This window comes from Amphiura filiformis, chromosome 6, assembly GCF_039555335.1.
Source record: "Amphiura filiformis chromosome 6, Afil_fr2py, whole genome shotgun sequence".
Classification (NCBI taxonomy): domain Eukaryota; kingdom Metazoa; phylum Echinodermata; class Ophiuroidea; order Amphilepidida; family Amphiuridae; genus Amphiura; species Amphiura filiformis.
Window position 1 is genome coordinate 58,449,855 of NC_092633.1, and position 16,978 is coordinate 58,466,832.

Here is a 16,978-nt window from a genome sequence, read left to right on the forward strand (position 1 = left end):
GAAAAATTGGGCAAAATGGAAGAAAAAAGATGTAGGCCATCAATGACCGATGATCACGTCACCAAAGAAAATCCTATAGGGTGCTTGCACGGAAGGTCATTAGTTCAAATCATCCTTCACACACGCTCCAGAAGACATGCAAATACATGGAATACAATACCAATCACCTATTTAACGCGGGGTATTGATCAAAGTAAATCCTCATGAATAACAATATCAACTAAATGTCGGTAAAGGGAGTGGACAAAGTGAATGCGTTCGTTGTGGTTCCTTCTTATCTCTTTCTTCCATGGTAAAACCGATTTCACCATTTCATAGAAGTTTTACAGATGCGTGGATGAGTGCGTAACGTAGCTCACAGTAACGTAGTTCACGGGTTTTTAATGTTTTTGATGTGATTTGTGAACGTTAGAACGTTATGTCGTTTAATTCTAATATAAATGGGGTTCGATCACTGGTACCTATCACATATTATTAGGAAGTTCATCTTATGCAAGTGCATACTATATAATTCTGGTAACGTAGCTCACCAGTCTTAACATGGTCGGTCTAAATTTCAATGTTTACAACATTTCTATGCCAAAAATGCTACAGCATCACAATTTTTACTGTGATTTTAAAAACCTATGAGTGTTTCCTTTCAAAAACAGCACACTACTACCTCTGTTTTACTTCTTTCCAATAACGTGTGTTAAAAAATGGTAACGTAGCTCACAGCATTTTGGTGGAAAGTGCAATTTATTTTAGAATTACACAAAGACGTTTTAATCACTAAAAAATAATGTTGATAAACAATATGATGGTGCGTTATCTAATTAAAAAAGAACAAAAAAGGAAAGGAAACGCATTTATTCAAAGAAAATATTAAGGGTCAGATTTGACACTTGAGCAGTGGAAACGCATTTTTAGCAGTTTTTGAGCCTTTGCAAGGGTTAATCAGGCTGAAGAAAGAATATAAAGTATGGAAAAGTAGATATGTCCGTGTAGATCTCGTTGCGTTCTACCAGGAAAACAACATATTTGATGCCCTAAATGCTTGACAAAGTTTTTGTGGACCAAAGAATGGAAAAAAGGCTATTGGCACCCGATTTTGTAGAATGAGCGATAAACCGATAAATCCCAAGCAGCTAACCAATCCCGTCCATCCATATTTGCACCTTTTAATCATTGGTGGAATTGTTGCATTGGGCGGAGTAGCTGACTGTTGAACATGTTGAAGGCAACTTTTGGAATCTACACCTTTTTCAACCAAAGGGTCGTGGCAACAGTATTTGGTTATTGATACACAGGTTTGAGTTATTTTAATAACAAAGCGGCATTAAAAATGTTCAGAATGGGACATCATTTCATTCTCCCAAAAGAGTATTCATACACAGAAGTTGAGAATTTTGTTGCATCATTCTGACGTCGTCGTCGTCACGACGACTTCTAGATCATGTCTGGTCTGTATCCATACAGTGCAGCCCGTTGATGAATAGGAATAGGATTCACAATTAGGATCTGGAATGCCTGAACGACGACCGGGCAATTTTTTATTAGAAATGTCTGGTCCATCCCTTACCTGAAACAAGATTGGTGGATGATACAGTATGCATTTAAGTTCCAAAAGCTTAGCTTAAGCTTAAGTTCCAAAAACTTAGCTTAGCTATAATAGGCTGAGTGGCTGACTATTTATTTATTAAAAGAGCCCCAGAAAGATCAACATGTGAATTTTTATCGAAGAAAAAGGTTGTTCAATTAGAACAATCACAATGAGCCTATATGAGCGCAAAGTAAGAATCTTGTAGTGATCAGATTTACATTGAACTGCATATGAAAAAAAAATAGTTTGAAGAAGAAGATTACACTAATGTTTTGAGCACTTTCCCGGGCACTTTTTAAAACGTATTTTATATCTTTAAATTAAACTTTATTTCGATTTAAAATAGACTAATTGTTTATATTATTTAAAGAGAGAAAAGGGGAAGGGGAAGAAAAATAGAGAGATCAGAGATGGAAGAGAAGGAGAGAGATTGTAAGAGCAATTAACAGATTCATGGCTTATCTTTCCTTAGCTGATTATGCCAAGCTAAATTGCATTTGATAGTGTGAGATAGGGCGCTGTCTGGAAGTTCCCTTTGTACTTGGGAGTCTCCCAGCTCATTCATTATACTTAATTCAATCACTAATACTATACATACAAAGTGACTCGGGTTCAGTATTGGACTAGGAGTCCGCCAAGGACGCATGCGGTCTCCTACATTATTCAACATGTATGCAAAGTACATCATGATGAGTATGCTCTTGACACTTCGGCATTATTAATCAACAACACGCAGAAGGCACCATGTACTGACCCTTTTTTAATGCCCTCAACATTGGAGAAGATAAACCAGGGGGAAAGATGAATTAACAGAGTGAAGCTGCAGCTGTAGGTCTGCATCTTCAATAAAATAATCGTTCCATCTTGATGCCAAACTTACCTCAACATCCGGGTTACCGTTGCATCCAATGCCACTAGTCATATTAGCGGTGATATTCAATACCATTAAGTAGCCGTCTGGTACAGTGATGATCCAACTTGAACAGTTGTGATTCGCGGGCGTTACACTTAATGAAGTTGGCTCTGTGTTTGCCGTGATGTTGAAATAACATGTGTAACCTATGATCAAAATTTAAATGTACAAGGCACTAAAGTTACAAGTACAACTTACAAAGACAAAGAAAATTCCAATTACAAAAACGACGACGGTTGCATTAACGGATTTTAGACTAAAGTGAGTCAGAAGCATGTGCGTGCGGCAAGACCCTTGAGATAAATATTTCCAGTTTTAGCCATCCATTGAACTAAAACAAATTGCAATATACCTTACTTCTTTTAATATTAATCTGGGATGTCAGGATGATAATTATAAATTATACATTGTATAGGAAATGAGTCTAGGAAGCCAATAGACCCTAATCATATCTATATTTCCATAGGCCTATAAATTATAATGGACTAGGCCTAATTTGTTGAAATATATATGATTTATTCTTGAACAAATTCATCAGGACTGTTCATAGTAGAATTGTTAGTTGTGATTTCTTACGACTAGTCCAATAAAATATCCACTTACTTGCAGACGTTTCGGAAACTGTCAGTTTCCTTTATCGATGCTATTGATGTAATGACGATCTGTATACAGCTGACAGAATTGTCACCGAAGATGAGGACAAAGAAAGAGAGGACGATCACATCAAAGGCGCGCTTCAGAAATGTGGCTACCCGGATTGGAGCATCAAGAAGGTGAAAGATCAGATGGCAAAACCAAAGTCAAAGAAAGAGAGAAAGAAGAAAGACGATTCGAACAAGTCTAAAGGGTTGGTAGTTGTTCCTTATGTGGAAGGTGTGTCCGAGCGCATTTCTAGGGTTTTCAAAACATATAACATCGCCACGGCAATGAAACCTCATTGCACACTTCGCAATCTCTTAGTACATCCAAAAGACAAGCGGGAACCCCATAATTCTACCGATGTGATTTATTCCATTCCTTGCAAAAACTGTAATTCGGCTTACATCGGGGAGACAGGCAGGAAATTTGGGGAAAGACTTGACGAACATAAGACTGAGGCTGAGAAAATCGGAGACAACATCAAAACAAGAGCAACGAGAAAGGCATCACAGTCTGTCATCCACAAGTCGGCTATCACAGACCATGTGGTTGAAAACAATCGTGTAATCGCTTGGGATGAGGCTAAGATCGTGGGCAAAGAGAGCAACAGATATAAAAGGTGGATCAAAGAGGCAATTACCATCAGAAAGCGGGGCAACACCATGAACAGAGACGAGGGGCAATACAACTTGAGTCACGTTTTGACGATCTGATAACTGACAAGAAATCAACTGGCAACTCAGTTGCTAAGCAGCAGTCAACATCAGCTGTATACAGATCGTCATTACATCAATAGCATCGATAAAGGAAACTGACAGTTTCCGAAACGTCTGCAAGTAAGTGGATATTTTATTGGACTAGTCGTAAGAAATCACAACTAACAATATATGATTTATGCCTATTGCCTAAATAAATTCATCGTCTTAAACAGACCTAACATATTTCTTTTAAAATAATCTAATTTACCTTCTATGATAAGATCTATCGGCATGGATGTCTTTGGTCGTCTTGCTAATGTCTGCATCAGTGCACTGCGCTGTATCTGTTCTGTATGCCTTTGCATTTTCGTTGATATCTGCTGCAAAGTTGTCGGTACGTCACTCCTGTTTGTAATAATCCTAGTTGCTATACTGGATGATTCTGGCTTTGTTGTACTGCTGGTTGTGTGAGGGTGCACGAGTGTAGGCATTTGATCTTCACTAGAAGTTGTAGTCTGACGAGGGTTGTCGGTTGTCTGCTGACGCGAGGTAATGTAGTCTGCTAGAGTCGTATGCTCTACGTCAGTTTTTTCTGCCGGTTCTGTAGAAGGGCTCCTTTTAAGACGTCGAGATCTAGTTCTCTCGGTCGCGACAGTTTCCACTGTAATAGAAGTTTATGGTAATCAAATCAATAACGATGAAATTATTTTGAAAGCAATGTTGGTAGAAAATATATCACTGCGTGGCGTTGTAATTTTATGCGCCTTTAAATATTCGCTTGGGGATGAAATCAAAACTTCTTTTCTATTGTTCTAAACAATGGAACCCGGACGGAACCGGGCGGTCAACCGCCAGTCGAGTTTTGATTTCATCCCTTAGTTATACATAAAATACGGAAATTATCAATGCAAGATTTTCTGATCGGGAGGGACACTTAGGGACTGTTAATTGTTTACGCCGGGGATGGGAGTTTTTGAGGGGGAATCCGAACTTTTTTTGGGTACCGGTCTTGGGGGGGGGGGGAATCTGAATTTGTATTTGAATCATGAGGGGGAATGGTAAGCTTTAAATGGAGAAAGCTGGACAAAACAAAATTGTGGATGCAAGGGGGACGCAAAGTTTCCGTTGGATCCTTTTAATACTCAAATTCTCCCCTGGCGTAAATATTGAACGGTCAAATACTTGTCTTATTATATAAAAATCATCTACAATATCACCGAAAATATGCCCTGGGACAAAGAAGGGACCACACGGTTGTTTGATGTTTATAGAATTGGCTTCATTATTAAGAAAATGCAAACTATAGATGGCGCTATTTATCATAAATCGTATTTCTTAATTTGCAAGGGTTAGGTAATCAATTCTGCCATTTAAACAGGTTGAATAGGTGAAACAAGCAACAAAGAAATTTTATAAGCATATTTCATCAAAAAATAAAAGGAATTATTTTGATTAAAAGCCTGAAAGAGTAATTTCCAGTATCTAAATAGCGCCACCTATCTTGTCATAAATAGATACATTTTATATCCGAAAAAAGCTTTAAAATGCTGTGAAAGTAAATAATGTTGTAAATAAGGGGAAATTAAAGTTGAAAATGACTCAAAAGCATCTATATACATTAGCATGATACAGCTTTAAGCTGTTAAAGCCTAAAAATTGAGTTGTACATGATATTTTGTTTGAGAAACTAATAAATGATCACATCAAACAGCTGTGACCAGTGCCCGGAACAGTGGGATGGAGTCAGAGTCAAAGAAATAACGACGTTTGGCACACCTTTAAGAGGCAGCTACGATTGATTATTGGTACAATCTGAGACATAATTACACAGACTAGTTTGCGCATGACGTCACTGTCAATCAAAACCCCAAAGACTCTGATTGGCTGGTACCGGTAGTGTGTAAAAGGAAGGTTGATTCATCTGGCGCTTTCAGCGGAGAAAAGGAATCGCAGAAAATGGCGAAAAAATACGGTACATTTACCATTTCTACATCGAAATTGTTTTTAAGTTAGACACAAATGAAAGTGCAGACATGAAGAGATGAAGAGATTACCTTTAATGCACGTCCTATCTAACTTGAGCACATTCCCATCTTTTTCTATTTGACAAGAAATTGTCCCATCAGCTGCAGAAATCGTGTACCCTTCGTCGCAGATTAATTGCGTACATATTAGTGAATGAGTAGCATTTTCTGAACACTTAATTTTACCGTGACAATCTGGGAACAATAAAACAAAAAGGGGCAAATTAAACCATTAACCCTTCAAGAAACTTTGTGCATAGTACTGCGACTCTCGGGCTGGGAGTTTACATGGATTTCTTGAAAGGGGGCTCATGACGAGATACCGTCTCTGCTAGCACACAGGTGATTGAGGAGTTGGCATTGATGCGGATCCCGCTTCCCGTAAAGTCACGCACACACTACCTCAGGCGAATCACAAACGGTCAAAGTCTCAGCATCACCCGATCGAGCCGATCGTTCCATGAAATTGAATCTTTGTTTGTCTGTAAGCCCCCATGTCACAAGGCAAAAAGCGGTAAATCGCACATTATTTCACATTATTTGCACATTATTTGCAGAATCTCTCCTCTTTTTCAGATTATAAACTTAGCAGAAATTGTGGGAAATTTTGGCGAACTTAGCGTTTTTGAGCGATTTTGCTCGTTTTACCGCTTTTTCCCTTGTGTCATGGGGCCTGTATCACCCGCCATACACCAAATTTTTGAAGGGAAAAAAAATGCATTGTGGGGGGGGGTGTTTGGGGGGGGGGTCAAAAAAAATAAAATGTTTGAAATTGCCCATACTTTCAACCCCTGCAATTTTAAGGCAGTCAATATATAGGATATTGCACAATTTGAATTCCAAAATGTGGCTTTACCACAGGGTTCAATGGGAGAATTCAAACTTTAAATGGCTTTTTCCGAATTTCAAGTGCTTTTTTCCTCTGGCGTCAAAAAATTAGAATTGATTCCGGATCAAAGTTTCAAGAACGAGAACGCCGCATATTACTTAGGGCTTTCGAAAGAAGCGGAAATTTAAATCAAATTTGCTCCACAGGTTCCAAAGTACACAATGTGCTTACACTCAGTGATTTACCAGCCTACCTTGTATGTCCGATGTGTGAAATCAATGCAGCCAATGCTTAATGGGCTGTTCCAGTTAAAATCCTTACACCCTCTAGATGGAGGTCATGACGTCAATCTTGCACACAGGAGTGTAGATATCAAATGCGGTCACCCATTCAGGCAACTCCATTTGATATTCACACTCCCTGTGTGGAAGATGTCTTGCCGGGTGGGGAGTATGGAATTCAAGTGGAATAGCCCAACATTTCTTCTTTTGTAGGATTTGAAGGATTTCAATATTTAAGTCTGTTCCAGATCATGATTTTACATTTGAAATCACTCGCCTTTAAAAAAAAAAAAAAAAAAATCTGCAGGGGGGGTAGGTGGGGGGGCTGAAAATTTGAAACGTTCAAAATCACTCATATTTTTAACCACTGGAATCTCAAGGCAGCCAATGTGTAGCATATAGCTCAGTTTGGACTCCAACTTGTATATTTTGCATAGGGTTCCATGTAAAATTAAAACTTCAAATGCATTTTTCTAGAATTCCAAGTGCTTTTTTTTTTTTTCCTCTGGCGCCAAAAAAATTAGAATTGGTTCGGATCAAAGTTTAGAACGAGAACGCCGCGATATTACTTAGGGCTTTCGAGATAAAAAAAAAAAAAAACGCAAAAAATTGAAATCGATATTTTGCTGCTGTGTACTGTACATACTCAATGTGTAGCTGATACAGTGAAATTTGACTGCCACACTCTTGCAGCCAATGGGCTATTCCATTTGACATGCATACACCCCTAGATGGAGGTCATGACTCAATCGCGCACACAGGGGTGTAGATATCAAATGGAATCGCCTATTCAGGTAACTTCATTTGAAATTCACACTCCCTGTGTGGAAGATTAAGGCATGTCTTCCATAGGGGTGTATGGATTTTAACTGGAATAGCCCAATGGTTTAATCACCTGTTTGAGTTCTGCATGTAAAATCATCTGCAAGTAAGAAGCCCCCATGTCACAAGGGAAAAAGCGGTAAATCGCACATTATTTCACATTATTTGCACATTATTTGCAGAATCTCTCCTCTTTTTCAGATTATAAACTTACTTAACAGAAATTGTGGGAAATTTTGGCGAACTTAGCGTTTTTGAGCGATTTTGCTCGTTTTACCGCTTTTTCCCTTGTGTCATGGGGCCTTCTGTAGTGGTATATGAGTCACCTATTGCGACAATGCCATCAGCACCAAGTGCGGACGATCACTGGAAATCAGGACAGAAGGAAAGACGAACCTGGTATGGTTTAAATTTGAATTTGTAATATTGAACTTACAGCTGTGAATTTCATTCTTTTATAACATTTTAAAAGATAATCAAAATAATTTATACACAATTGTAGTAATATAGTTCAAAAGATCTCAAATGTATTACCTATCTTTGTCCAAGCAGGTGTTTTGGCTTCTTGTTCAAGATGTCTTCCAGATGCGTTTTTAAGGACACCAAATATCGCTGCCGTTGACAGGCAAATTGCTGCCAACGCAAGACTAATGAATACAATAACCAAGCATATTCGACCGGAATGACCACAGTTGCGGTTGTTATCTATTTTGTATAAAAGAAAATAAGTCAAGTTAGCGGTGAACTAAATTAATAATTTAGCCTCATCAGTGGAGGTTGAAATTGAATTAAGAATTCGGTTTATCCTTAGTGTAAGAGAGCACGAAATACTAATAGGATTAGAGTTAGGGTTAGGAATTAGGGTTAGGTAAGGATTAGGGTTAGGGTTAGAGTTAGGATTAGAGTTGAGATTTGTTTAGTATTCTCTTACACGAAGGATACACCAAGAATTCCCTTTCTCTTGACCCAAAGGAGGTCTTAATTCACTTGATTTGTTGAGAGTGGCCTTCTCCTTTCTTCTTATATTCTTCAAATCTGTTTCTCACTTCTCTTTTCATATATGCCAGCATGCTTATCACACTTATAGGCTTTTTAGCCTGGCTTGACCCAAGTTAGAACAGCATCGGTCCAGTGATGTGAAGGTGCAGGTTCAACTTGGTGATCAGTGATATTTTTCACTGGTGTGATGTGCCCTGAGTAATTTAAATTTATCTATATCTGTTTACCAACATCAGAGTTATTTCATGAGTGATGACATGTGTTTGGGAATCTCTTCTCATTAATCAAGTTAATCGAAACAAATTGAATCATATCCAGATTGCTCATTTAAGTGCATTGCCTAATGCTAATTGAAACAAGAAATGTCTTTAAAAAGACAACACCATGGATGAAATTCATGTTTCATAATTTTACATTGACAAGTACTTGGAATGCTAGTAATTTTGTGTGTGTAGCACATGCACAACTAACCGGGTTGGAAATATTGTTACCACGAATACCACCAATGACATACTATAAGCTAAATTGACAAATGTGTGTTAAATAGGGCTACATTTAATTTATACTTAATTTATACTTGTACAAACAAAGGGATCAATGGACATCACATCCACCGAGTTTCGCATCAATCCAACAATCTATATTCAGACGACTTTGTGATTACGTTTTATGACACGACTTTGAACATTCTGACAATCCAACAATATGTACTTATTCCACCTCAGGCTCAGATGACCTTTAACAATTATAATCAAAAAGACTGATTACTCAATCCTAGGGGTTCCTTGGCTCAATTCAATCTTTATTTTCTGAATGTGTTGATTATAATTGTTACTACTAACTGCACAGTTGCTCTACCAAAATAAGCTGAATGTGACAGAATGGAACTGTGAGTATAAAAGGTGAAAGAGAGATGGACATTGTAGACTCTCTATAATGTGTTGGTCGTCGTTATGCTTCAAAAAGAGATACATTTGAACCAGTTTGCATAGCCAGTAAAGTGGTATTTCAATACAGCAACGAATGAGAATTTGAGTATTATGAAGGTACTCCCCCTCCCCAAAGGATTAAAATTCTTCTGTCGACTAGCTGTAATCTAGTTTATAAAACAACACATCTGTCAATAAAAAGGATCAGTGCAGAAAAAAACCTGTTTCCTGGAGAAAGAGTGATCGCCGAAAGAAGCATCTTAGCTGGAGAAAGTGTGGCATGTTTGGTATCATTTTTGTGCGAGGATATATAAATACAAGTGTACAATAGACTTTGCTTAGCAGTGATTTTCGCATGATAACATGATAAACGAATAAGGATTCATGCATCAGCCAGCCAGAACATTGTACCAGAACACTATAATCATCAAGACTGCTGATTAAGTATTAATTAATACGAAAATTGTGATTGTTTCATTGTATGTGCATTTATTGTTCATGTACCAATCACATTTTACTATAATAACTATTATTTGGTCTTTGTTAAAGACCAGATATTGTTAACTTAATCAAACAGTGTATTTGTGTTGTGCCTTTGTGTGAACTTGTGAAAAAGGTGATTTTGGCCTTGAGTCATTACGGCTCGTAACACTGGCTGTCATGTTGAGGGTGGTCTTAACCCTGGAATTATGGAAACTTTCAGGCTTCATAACTGCTAAATTGTTAGTCTAAAGAATATAAAAGTATACATTTTTAGACTGGAAATGGCTTGCTGAATTCATCTGTGAGGTCCAATTTGGGCCAAAATGCTCAGTTTTTTTGGCCCAAATTTTTTCGTGCAACGTAACAAAAAAATTGTTTGGCCAAAAAATTTTTTTTATTAATTTTTAAAAACTAGATAAAAATATCTAGTGACTCTTTTTTTATTTTTTTGAATTTTGACCAACTTTGAATAATTTGCACCAAAAATGGTCAAAAAATTCAAAATTGACAAAAAAATCATAAAAAAGCCTGATTTTCGCCCAAATTTCAAATATTTTGGTGAAGTTGGTCAAAATTAAAAAAAATGAAAAAACGGTCCCTAGATATTTTTATCTAGTTTTTAAAAATTAATAAAAATTATTTTTTGGCCAAACAATTTTTTTTTTGTTACGTTGCACGAAAAATTTGGGCCAAAAAAACCCGTTTTGGGCCCAAATTGGACCTCACAGATGAATTCATCAAGTCATTTCCATTCTAAAAATGTATACCTTTATATTCTTTAGACTAATAATTTAGCAGTTATGAGGCCCGAAAGTTTTCATAATTCCAGAGTTCAGACCAACCTTAAATAGTAGTATATACCCCTATGTGGAGACTTGTGTTAAAATAAAGAAATGAACCATTTCTCTCGTAAGAAAGAACAATTAGCACAAGGTTTCCACCAAAAACACTTTTCATTATTAAACATGCTAGACACTTCATATTCGGTGACATGGACACTTTGGTTGAAAAACACAAAACTTACCTAATTTGCATATTTAATTGGCAGCCATCTTGGATATTTAGGTGTAGGATTTCAAAAGAGTTTAATCATGCTAGAAACCTAATAATAAGCAAACTTAAAAAAAAACCATGGGAGTTAGTTTTTTGATAAAATATTCCATTTTCTTAGGGAAAGGTAAAATCAAATTATATAGGGCGCTATTGAGTGCAAAAATCCATGTTTTTCTTTATTTTAGGTTTGTTTTTCTTTCCATAGGAAATGGAATATTTTATTAAATCTAACTCCAATATTGTTTAAGTTTGCGTATCTTTCATTTGAAAAAAGAATTAGCTTTCTAGCATGTTTCGTTGTGTACCTGGACTCTTTTGAAATCCAAGGTAATGGCGGATGCGATATCGCCATTTTTGAAGTCGCCATTCGATCACAGATGATTCGATTAAACAGGATCGATGAGTGTCAGACCGACAAAAACTGGCTGTGTAGGAGACTATCTTCGTCAGCCCGGTGTCCAGTGTAGGGGGGCCTACCCATAAGTGTTTTTGGTGGAAATCGTCCCTTAAATGTTAGCAATAAAACCAATTTAGCATTAAAATACAAAATGTTCGCGCATTTGTCTTGGAAAAAGTCATGCTTGGAGCAGATCAAAGGGACGACTTTGTAATTTTCCCCCTTAGATCTCATTTTTCATCTTCAATTAATTCAAAAATCCCCAGAGAGGCCACCATAAAAGAATATGGGTCAACCAATTTCGGCAAGCGTATCCGTTTGAAAATGTTTTGAGTTGCCCCCCTCACAAAAACCTACTTCCGCATCTGAAAGAAATGTATACCTTCTGTATTGTTGCTTCCATTCGGTTCTGTGTGTATTGTGTCTTCTGTAGCGTCACTTTCATATCCGTGATTATTCTCGCCTATGTCGACCAGTTCATCCTTTTGAGTTGGTCGTCCCATGTTGGAGATCGCATCAACATCTGCTTCGAAAGCTTCAACACCCGCTTCGATTCCTGCTGCAAGGATATCAGGAGGAGACTGAAAGCATTCTACTGGCGAAAGTGTCTCTCTCAATTCTTTTCTGGACGTACTGGAATCACTCTGAGCCAATGCTTGGTCCACCGACCCGTAGATGTCCATGATGATATCATCTATTAAAAAAAAAAGTTGATGGGAATGTGATTTTTGATTTGGTAGTTCTCGATTGATTTTAAGGGCTGGGGTATGAACGTTTGGACAGTATTTATTGTGGGACATTAGAGCACATCAGACATATCGAATTGCATTCTGAATACGAAGAATGTCATTCTGATATCAAATAATTTTGATTTTTGAAATTCGCAATTTAATACACATTTTATGGCAAATCATTAAAATTGATATGTTTGATATTTAACAGTACTTGAAGTAAACTTTATAAATCTGATGATTTATACTTAAAGTGTATGTAGGTGGGATGAAAAGCTGACGATAAATTGAAAATTTTGACCTTTCGTATTGAAAATATGGATTTTTTTCCCAAAACACCAAAAAAAATTAGGTCTTTTTGGTAAAAAACCCATATCTTCAATATGAAAGGTCAACTTGATTTTCAATTGACCGTCGGCTTTTCCTCCCTGCTACATACACTTTAAGAATATGTCATTAGATTTATATAATTTACTTCGAGGACTGTTATATATCAAAAATTTGAAAAATATCAAATTTTTATAATTTGTCATCAAATTTGTATTATATTGTGATTTTCAAAAAATGAAAATTATTTAATATCAGAAAGACATGCTTCGTATTCAGAATGCAATTCGATAGGTCTGAGGTGCTCTCATGTCCCACAAAAAATACTGTCGAAACGCAATAAACGCTCATTTTAGATCCCTTAACACGCACGCGCACACTACAGAATTCCAACTCTCATGCGCTCATATTCATCTTTTACGATTAACGAATTCTTTTATTGTTCAATTCGACCTAAATCTTTCAACAATTAGTGGGGTTTTTAGCGGGTTCGCCATCGGACAAGTTTAGAATTGTCAAGATTTCGTCAGGAGTAGCTCTGACTTCTTCAGGACAAAGTACCTAAGAATGAGACACGTAGCCCTTGCCTATTGATGGCTCTGAAAAGAGTCGCTCACTGAAGACTACCCCTTGTCAACAAGCAGACCTCGCGTATCTGCTAAATTTAAAGGTTTAGTGGCTCTGTTATTATATGTATATCCATCATATGCCATTTGAATATGGTATGTATACAGTAAACGATAAACGAGCGAAAATATCAAAATTGATGTCTCATTTTCACATCACATGTTGTTCAAAATGGATGCCAAAATTTGGCCTCAACCATGTACCAGGTGATCTGTAGGCTCTTTTTCAAACAACACATGATAAAAACTACATACTATAAGATAACATCCATTGTGGAAGAACCTGCCCGACTAAGCACAGTTTGTAAAATCGTTCTATAAAGGTACTCTACTTGAATAGAATAAATTGTTATGAGATGCACATCTGAGTTACTATAATTATTAAGTAATGGCAAAAAGATATATTAAGATGGTTTAAAAGCACTTTCCATATTGAGATATTTTACAATTTGGATCCATTAGGTAATGAATATATTTATGTAGAAGAAGAGGAAGAGGGGGTTTGATGAAAATCATGTTATTCAGCGATCCGTAACCTTAACATTGCAATATTTGTTTATTGCTTATGTATACTACGCCCAGAAGTATTCTTACAGAAGTAATCCTAATTTTAAAACTAAATCACATTTGGGTAAATTTATTTTTTTATCTAATCTTGCACATTATGACACACCGTTGAATCCAATGCTTGTAACTTTACTTCTGGGGGTCACATTGGCTTCAATGGGGTGTCATAATGTGCAAGATTAGATTGTGCATTTATTAAAAAAAATTACTCAAATATGGTTTAGTTTTAAAATTAGAACTTTTTTCCAAGCCAACATTAAATATTGCCACTTACTTTGAACTTTCCCTTGACACACGATCCTAACAATAGCTTCAACAACCTCGTCAATCTTAGGTCTCCTTTTTCGATCATCTTCCCAACATGATTTCAAAAGCCTTTTCAGATCATCTGGACAGGTTTCGGGAATCGTAGGTCTCAAGTTGTTTTGTGCAACTTGATATTGGATAAAGTAGGGATGGTCCCCATAATAAGGAATCTCACAGGTAATAAGTTCCCAGATAAGTACACCCAAAGAAAACACATCGGATGATTTAGATATCAGCATGTCCGCGATAATCTCTGGTGCCATCCACGGTATGGTCCCTTTGGCACGGTCAGTTTCTTCAGTCCGTACCAAGTTTTTAGCCGTACCAAAGTCGCATAATTTCAGAATGCCGTTTTGCATAACTACAAAATTGTTCGATTTTACGTCCAAGTGAACGATATCATTTTGGTGTAGATATTGGACTGCTGAAGCAGCTTGATGCATCCAATCGTTCCGCTGCCTTGTTGGTAATATCGATATATTTTTCAGGTAGTTATACAGAGATCCTTGGGCAGCATATTCGGTCACTATGATTATCATAGGATGAAGTACGGCACAGATGAATTGAATGATATTAGGATGTTTCACTTTCCTCAAAATATCAACCTCCTCTAACATTTGTATCTGTTCTCGTTTCCTTTCTTCATCCACAACCGACGTTTTTTCATTCAGTGTCTTAGCAGCTGCTTCAACAGTTTCACCATGCTTTCCTTTTAGTGTCACCAGGTATACTTCTCCATTGGCACCATCACCAATACGCTGATAATACTGCAAGTCAGACTCAGATATTTTCCAATCTCCTTCCTGATCCTCCATTTCGGAACTATATTCTTCTTCTTGTCATGTGCAGCGCTGGAACCAAGTTCAGGTATGATACGCACAATATCAGCGTCCTATACAAATTCATTGATACGTCCCTTTACCTATTTTGCACAAAATGCAAGTGTTCATTCTACAATACATGTGAAAAGACACCTTTTAAGACGTTGAAGCTTTAATAGAATATAGCTGATTGAAGGGAAAAAGCAATCGGTGGCAAATTGTCAGGGCACCCCATTTGCAAACAGCTTGCTCACCAGGAACTATAATGGTTAATTTGGGTACAAAACACGTCTGCACTATCCGGGTCAGACTGACACTGAACTTGTTGTACCAAAACAATTTATTTATAAATCTGTTAAATCGGGCTGCTAATCACTGATGCAAAACTTTAACAATTGGTATTTACAATCTAGAAATTTTTGTGGGGAATTCCTAGTCTGTTATATTTGGATTTCATTTTTTCTCTTGTGAACTAGCCTAAGTCAACATTTCGTGGCCCCTGACCAGTGGCGGGGGAGCATCCGTAAACTTGGGCTCCCCCAGTTTGCCCCCGTCAGAACAAAAAGTCACAGAAATCCCACTATGTGAGATAAAATATGCATTTCCCCCCATTTTAGATTTCACCCCGCTCTTGCTCCCTGAGAAACTTCTGGTGCCGCCACTGCCCTTACACCAATATTTTAATAACAGACCGAGTTTATTTGTCTCCTAAATCAATCATAACGTGGGCATTAAAAACAAGGTGTTTCCAGATAGACATTTATATTATAATTGGTGTTATTTTTCAATAAATATTATTGTAGCTAATAGGTCTTCATAAATACCAAAACATTGACGTTTTTCAACATTTCAATTCGTGAATAATTATGTTTCGAATCTACACAGAAAAAAAAATCAATTTTGCCAATTATCACGTTTAACCCAGAACATAAACCACAAAGTGTACGGTTTGAGCTCTATAGATATTATTTTCGCAGTCTATTTATTTGATTCTTTAAGGTTCTTTAATTGTCAACATTATATTTCATTAATATGGTTTGGCTATACGCCTACGTCACTTTTTACATGACCCTTAAAAGTTACACAGACTTCTTGTTCAGTCAAACATGAACATGAACACGATTATATATTAGTGATCATATTTTGATCACTAATATTCTACGCGTGTAATCACAACAAAGATTCATACTGCAGTATTTTAGGTTCATTTACCAAAGAGGCCGATAAACTGATTTGTTACTAGGATAGTATTATTGTTGTCATTCTGCAGTGCTGCAGTGCAGAGGATGATTTAAGGAAGCCCCATCATGCACTGCAAACGTGTTATCACCAGAGTTTCAACTGCCACTTTACTTTTCAAATCCCATTGAATTCTGTGCAAAAGACGTTGTTTAAGAATTGTGCGTGTGTCATTATTAGTTGGTCGATTTCAGATCTAAAGTGATGTATGCATGAAGGATAATTCACACCATCTGTAGGTAACATAAAATGTGAAATCGACCAGCATTGTGAATGCGTTTTTATTGTAAATATACCAGTCCAAATTCAAATTTAACCATGGCCGCCAATGCAGTGTGCGAGCAGTCGTGTCATGTTCACTCACACAGCTGTGCTAACCGCAAGTCAACACAGTGGCGTGGTGGGAAGTGCTTAAATCATCCTCTGGCTGCAGTGTTAAAGGTAAAATGAGAAGGTTCCCACTTAACTCCCACGTGACAATTAACATTTATGGTAGGCTAGTCAAGAGAGTCCCAAAATGTAAAAGTAGGCAGAAAACCAACAGAAGCAGCCGGCTGGTGTTTTTGCAGCAGTGCTGCATTAATTCTGAATTGGCTGGGTGTTACTATACTGAAATTTTCGAATGTGAAAGGCATTTTGTACCACTGAAGTTTTTTCGTACACATCGATAGCTTTATTAATATAAAGATTGACTTTTGTAGAATTTTGGTTG

The 16,978-nt window shown here is 37.0% G+C and overlaps 1 protein-coding gene across 1 annotated transcript; it reads right to left on the reverse strand.

Annotated features, from left to right (window-relative positions):
- Window positions 1-706: 706 nt before the first annotated feature.
- LOC140155721 (uncharacterized) lies at window positions 707-15,309 on the reverse strand. Its single transcript, XM_072178654.1, has 7 exons — window positions 14,175-15,309; window positions 12,032-12,343; window positions 8,323-8,493; window positions 5,887-6,051; window positions 4,101-4,493; window positions 2,463-2,641; window positions 707-1,561 (listed from the first exon to the last, which is right to left on the reverse strand). Exons 1-7 carry the CDS (start codon window positions 15,019-15,021, stop codon window positions 1,397-1,399), a joined length of 2,232 nt encoding a protein of 743 aa, XP_072034755.1. The 5' UTR covers window positions 15,022-15,309; the 3' UTR covers window positions 707-1,396.
- Window positions 15,310-16,978: the final 1,669 nt, after the last annotated feature.